We start from the raw sequence: 6,284 nt of genomic DNA, 5'->3' as shown, positions 1-6,284 counted from the left end.
GGTGTGATAGTCCCTCCTCTCCCTCTGTTTATTGAATTTATATTTATTTATTACACTAATGAATCCCCCAAATCTCTCTTTTCTTAGAATCTAGGGTTTTCAAATTCAGAGCACCTGGATCCAAATCCAGTAAAACTCTAGTCTCCCTTACAAAATTTAGGGTTCTAAGAGTTGCGGTTTCCTTTGATATTCCACGAATTTGCTTTTGGTTCGCAGATTAGGGCTTTCGCTAGTTCTGTTTGACTCTCAATTTCTTAGTTCGGAAGTTTTTTTTTTCTGGAAAGATTTTCTGTTTTCTTTGCGGCGTTTAGGGATTTGATTCGACTGAGAGTATCTTTTGTTGTCGTGGTTTTGATTGACGGACTACATCGTGAAAATTTGAAATTTTAGTTTTTTGTAATAATGACTAAGGTTGGCGAGGAGGAAATTGTATATGAGAGTGATCCCGAGGAAGAGAAGCGATTGCTTGTAAGGAGAAGAAGAGAAGCTGCGAGCGACGACGAGGAAGGTGAAGGAGAAGAGAAGCCTAGAAATAATCGGAGGGCTCCAATTCACTCCGATGAATCTGACGGTCAGGGTGGCGCTGCAGACTATGACGACGACGAAGAAGAGGCATTAAATGAAGAGGAAGATGAAGAAGATGAAGAGGAAGAGGTTTATGAAGAAGAGGAAGGGAATAAGGAGGGAGTAGGAGGCAGCGGCAATGCTGGGGTTGAGGTTAGGGAGAAGGAAATCGAGGGGAGGAAGGAGCAGGTGGGAGGAGAGGAGAAAGTGGAGGGGGAGGAAGGGGAAGAGGGGAAGAAGGGGAACCAGCCTTTTGCGGTGCCTACTGCCGGGGCTTTTTACATGCACGATGACAGGTTTAGGGACAGTGCTGGTGGTCGGCACAGGTATGACTGACATTGGTGTAGTTTTACGGTACAAGATATTTGTTTTGTTTAAACACCTTTTTCTTCTTCTTTTATTCAGCTGTAGTTGATTAATGGTAGCTTTGCTCAATTTCTAGTGTAGAGCTTGTTCAGAGTAGTATTATGCTGACATGCAAAAGCCTCTAAACTTTAATAATCAGTTCCTTTTCTTCTTTGTGGTTTTGTATCGTATGCTTAAACACGTATCTATATTTCCTTAACTAGGGATCCATTGTTCTGATATACTGGTGTGCAATTCCCTTTGCTTTATAATTCTAGACCATTGTTCAGGTAGATGAGTCTTACCTGGTTTATACAGAAAAACCAGGACAAATGTTGGATAAGGAGTTGTTTTTCACATCTAGCTTTCTGTACCTTTTCTTTTTGCTTTTTATATTCATATGGAAGCATTTCCAATACGTCATGTTACTGTGAATTTCTGAATGAAAGTGTGCCGCCTCCTTTCACTTGTTAAAATAAGTAATTCTAAGATTAACCTGTACTTGGTTTAGGCGAACCTTTGGTGGAAGGAATTTGTGGGAGTCCAAAGATGATAAGAAATGGGGGCATGACAAGTTTGAGGAGATGACATTTCAGGAAAGGCATTATGAACAGGTGATCATTTTATACAAAAGTATATTTTATGAGAGTGTCTGTTTTCTTCTTTTTTCTCTGTTGTTTCTTAATGAAACTATACTCATAATAATTCAGGGAAGGAGGACTGCTAAAGGTAATTTTCGGGCCCGTGGTGGTAAAATTCGAGGTCCAGAATGGGGATATGCCAGACGGAACAGGTCTAAATCATTCAGCGATGATAACAATCAGAACCAGGCACCAAAAGTTGTGAGAGGGAGAGGACCCAGAAAGTTTGAATCTACTTTCAAGAGTCGCAGAGAGACGCCTCCAGTGCAAAACAAACAGCCTGGGAAACCCTTTGAGAAACGTCCACATGGTAGTTCAGGGAGAATTTTGTCATCTTTGTCAAATACAGAATCTGATGAATTGCCCGCTAGAAAACATTCAAGCTTGAGCTCTGCTTCTCCTCCCTTTTATCCTTCCGGATCTTCAAATAAAGACACCACTTCAAGTCAAAAAAGGGATATACACGGTGCAAGCACAAGCAAGAATCTTCGCACTCCTGTTATAGATGAGAATTTTCCTACACAACAACACAGTGCATTGGTGCGGGGGAAGAATATAGCCGACTCTGTTTCAATTGACAAGCTTTATATTGATGATTCCATCACTCTGGCAGCAGGAAAGCCTTTGAGCAATATGCAAATGCCACCTTCTGGATCTTCTGTGGTCAATTCTATTACATCTTCACAATCTAGGGCTCAAGGAAGGAGTGCAGCTATGTCAAGCCAGATGACTTACCAGGGAGCTCCGCAGCAGAACCAAATCAACAAAACCTCTCCCACTGCGCCGATCCACTCTCTTCAGCGAATTCCTGCTCAAAACCGTATTCAACCTTCTGCCCAGCAGTTAGTCCAACATCCTAGTAGCAATTCTCCAGCCTCTTCTCCACCAAAAACTGCTTTGTCACAAAATTCTTATGAAGCTGTTGAAGCAGAGGCTGCTGTGGAATCAAGTAAATCCAGAAATGCATTGGTTGGAAAGGGAAAAGGTATAATTCAAGGAAATGGAAGAGGATCTTTTCTTTATGGTGGGACACAGGTTGTGGGAGCCACCACAGGGAATATTGGTGTTGGGCATGGTGATCAGAACTTCTCTGGAACACCAACCTTTTTGCCAGGTACATTTTTTTTTTTGGTTCACCTTTTTTTCCTCTAAAAGGTAACAAAGAAGAAAAAACAATTTCAATGCCAGGAGCTTTCATCATGCTAGTGAGAGAGACGCCAATGTCAATGCTTTAGCCTTGCACTTTTTCTTAAATCATATATATGGTTTTCGTATTGTTTTTTCTTCTTTTCCATGTGTTTGGTATCTTAAGGTATCCCTTTTAGCTATAGCTTTCTTATTATCAGCTGTTTTAGTGTGTCCGGACGATGCTTTATATTTTCAAGGAAGCTAAGAACTCTGTTCTGTATATTGGTGTCTAAATAACTCATTTTGTTATGGTGGTTGATTGGCATGCAGTTATGCAATTTGGTGGTCAGCATCCTGGTGGTCTTGGAGTTCCTGCGGTTGGCATGGCATTTCCTGGATATGTTGCTCAGCCTCAACTTGGCTTAGGGAATTCTGAAATGACATGGTATGCTGAATGAATCTTTATTACATAACTGCATTATGGCTGACAGATTTTTGGTTTTACCTTGGATCTTGCATGGTCCTGGGATGTGCTGTCAATGTCCCATTAAGTGGCAAATTGATGCTTCTGATGAAGTGGATGATTGTCATTGGTGCAATGAGATTTTTGTGATTCAGCTATTCCAAAAAATAAAAATACAGAAAAGAAACCGATTGCTTATTTTCCTCTTTTATAAACACAATGGTGTTTTTAATTGTCGTGTAATAGTTTTCTATATATCTTGAGGCAAATTGGTGCCAGATGATGTTTATTGTAGGGGCTACTTCTGTGCTAAATCCATTATGTGTACTTTCTCTTTGGGATTTCTTTTCTTTTATATCATAACACGCAAATAATGAATTGTTTTAATGATGTTCAGGTTACCAGTTCTGGCTGGTGCTGCTGGAGCTTTAGGGGCTACATATTGTTCACCTTATATTTCGGTTGATGGTGCTTATCATGCTCGCCCATCTGGGAAAACATCTTCCTTGGGTTCTTCAAGGTTGGTAGCAAATTGTCATTGTGCTATATTTCTAAATGTTTTGTTAAATTCTTCATCAGGTCCTTTAATCCATGTTTGTAATTTTTCCATAAAAAATTCTGCAAAACAATACCATTATTGCAGGAGCTACACATAACGACAAAAAGAAAAAAACAGATGTTAACAGAAGGACCCAAAGGGGCAGTGGGTGAAACATTGGGGACCTAATTGATAGATTCTTTTATTTTGGGACTTAATTGAGAATGACTATAAAGGTTATGGACTAAATTGAGGATTCCTCTGTATTCTATCTGGCAAATACATGATGGATGCTAACCTTTTCTAAGTTTGGCAGTGTGATCTGCCTGTATTGTTTTTCCCATTTAGAACACCTTTTTACCTTTACACAGAATATTGTAGCGGTAGAATGCTTAATGTTGCGAGCACTTTAGTCATTCCTACATGATTCATTGCTTCTATTTGTTTAAAGGGTGACTCGAGAATGCTAGAGTTCAGTTTGTGTTTTATCATGTCAATTTATTTGCAACTCTTTTCTATTAGATCATTTACTTTCAAGATTTTGAAATTTAATTGGAAATTTGTATTTTGCTGGTTGATTTATTATTTTTACCATTTAAAGTGTTTATGGGACACTTACTGAAATTAATGTTACATGATATCAATTTCTCTCAGTCTTACTTTCATTTCTGTGTTGATGCTCCTCTTAGCATGTTTTTGCTTTCCATTTTGCTTGTGCTAAGTTGCTTCATCTTCATGACTGAAAAGGGATTATTTTGTTGTACACGTAGCCAGACCAGTTCTAATGGCTGTTTTCCTTTGCAGCAAAGAAAGTAGTACTAATATACCCAATAATGAATGGAAGAATACACAGAGACCTGGTAAGGAACAATTTTAATGTTTCTGTTGCAATAACTTTGATTCTGTTTGACTTTATTTTTAACATGCCTTGTCATTGATTGTTACTGTTGATATGAAACAATGTCTTCTGTGCAGAATATGCAAGTGATGAATTTGGACAGCGACAAAAACCTCGCAGGCAAGTTGAATTTGCTAAGCTCTTTTGCCTTCTGTTACCCCCTTGCTTCTCTCCTTGGTTTTTTGTTTAGGTCATTGATGATTTCATTTTGTGTTTGTAGATACTCAGAGATGGATTTTAAGCAGCCAAGTACAAGCACTTAGATGAAATGGAGTGTGTTTGAATAAGCAGATAAAGGTTAAATTCTGCCCAGTCAAATTTATTTGTTGGTGTTGTGAGATTCTTAGATGTGATTATATATGTTGATGCAGGCCTTTATGAGGCCCTTTGTGATCTATAGCTTTTATTCTGGAGGGCTTTGGGCCACAGTATGTCCCAGGATGTTCTAGGTAACCACTATTTTAGCCTCTGATTATCCTTTTCACGTGTGGTTGTGTCTCGGTATTTTTTAAATTTTAATTTATTTAAAATAAGACAAAAGTCAGATTGTTTCCTCCTTTCATCTTCTGAACAAAAAACACAAGTGCCTTACAATTTTGCAAGTTAAATTATTATTCTCCACCTAAGGTGTCCTTTTATCTACTGTTTATTCTCATCACTACTTCTGGTTTGTGAATCGTGCAGTTATGTAACAAAAAACCTGTTGTTGCTGCAGTCAATTGGAGAACATAACTGTGGCTTGGCAGGTGGCATTTTGTTGTTTAAACTTGTGGTATGAATGCATCAGAAAGATTTGGATTCTTATGTTTTGTTGGACAAACGTATATTTATTATGTAATATGATGTTTTCAGGTTTTCTTGTGGCTTGGTTTATTAGTGAAGCTTGTGAGAAATGTATGCGGGCTTCTCCAAAAACTATATACGAAAAAATTGGTAAAAAAAAAAAAACAAGAATTATTGTGCAGAAGGTGTTTGGTCGGTGACTTTGAGTTTTGCTTTTACAAAGCAGCTGGTATTTGAGTATTTCTATCCGTCTTTCATGCATGTGTCTGGTTGATCAGTAAAGTCTGGTTTTGAGGGTTCCTTTTCTCTATGCTAGATTTTTTTGTTTTGTTCAGGACTGCCTTCCTGCTGAAATCATGCGGGTAGAGATTATTTGTTTAGTGGACTCGTCTTTGTGGGGACATGTACTCTTCTAAGCAGTGGAATGAGGTTATGATTTAAAATATTCCGTCTTTTTTATTATGACAAATAGCAATAATGAGATTTATGTGCTATATTTTCTATCTATTTAATCATGTTGCTTTACAAGTTCTTAACTTTATTAATAATTAATGTGTGGATAAATTATTATTTTTTTTTCAATTTCATTCAATTTTTGGTTGTGTTTTTGTTTTTTAATTTCATACTTTATAAGTTGTTTTGAGAATTGTAGCTTAATTTTTATTTTATGTTATGTAATTTTGTTTTAATTTCAATATTCAGTGGAAAATAAAGCTTAGTAATTTTTTTATTTATTTTTCATGAATTTATTTTAATCTCATTATTTAGATTGCAAGTTTAACATATTAACTAGTTGATTTAAGTTTTTTTTTTGTTGATTTTTATATATTATTTTTATTTTATCTTTTAATGTTAAGTTGGTTGAAAATTGAACTTTATAATTTTATTTTTTTATGAAATTATATTAATTTTGTGATTCAGGTT

At 36.9% G+C, this 6,284-nt stretch overlaps 1 protein-coding gene across 8 annotated transcripts; it reads left to right on the top strand.

The window, feature by feature from the left end:
- Window positions 1-5,805, top strand: LOC133701539 (protein MLN51 homolog). Of its 8 annotated transcripts, none has more exons than XM_062125481.1 (11): window positions 1-890; window positions 1,421-1,523; window positions 1,620-2,664; window positions 3,009-3,123; window positions 3,539-3,661; window positions 4,484-4,539; window positions 4,655-4,697; window positions 4,798-4,874; window positions 4,949-5,026; window positions 5,293-5,323; window positions 5,430-5,805. In XM_062125481.1, the coding sequence occupies exons 1-8, from the start codon at window positions 403-405 to the stop codon at window positions 4,838-4,840; spliced, it is 2,016 nt and encodes a 671-aa protein (XP_061981465.1). In that variant the 5' UTR covers window positions 1-402; the 3' UTR covers window positions 4,841-4,874; window positions 4,949-5,026; window positions 5,293-5,323; window positions 5,430-5,805. The 8 variants fall into 8 exon arrangements, with proteins under 8 accessions (XP_061981465.1, XP_061981461.1, XP_061981463.1 ...); XM_062125477.1 differs by having other exon boundaries at window positions 5,293-5,349; XM_062125479.1 differs by having other exon boundaries at window positions 5,262-5,323.
- The last annotated feature ends 479 nt before the right edge of the window (window positions 5,806-6,284 follow it).

The sequence above is a fragment of the Populus nigra genome, chromosome 8, assembly GCF_951802175.1.
Source record: "Populus nigra chromosome 8, ddPopNigr1.1, whole genome shotgun sequence".
In the NCBI taxonomy this organism is placed as follows: Eukaryota; Viridiplantae; Streptophyta; class Magnoliopsida; order Malpighiales; family Salicaceae; genus Populus; species Populus nigra.
This window is presented reverse-complemented; position numbering and strand designations above follow the sequence as displayed.

Bases quoted from the DNA above. Each gene is read 5' to 3' on its own strand.
- LOC133701539 (XM_062125484.1), top strand. From the start codon at position 403: ATGACTAAGGTTGGCGAGGAGGAAATTGTATATGAGAGTGATCCCGAG. The intron at 4,540-4,654 runs GTAAGGAACAAT...TCTTCTGTGCAG, and splicing joins GAAGAATACACAGAGACCTG to AATATGCAAGTGATGAATTT. The intron at 4,698-4,797 runs GCAAGTTGAATT...TTGTGTTTGTAG, and splicing joins CAGCGACAAAAACCTCGCAG to ATACTCAGAGATGGATTTTA.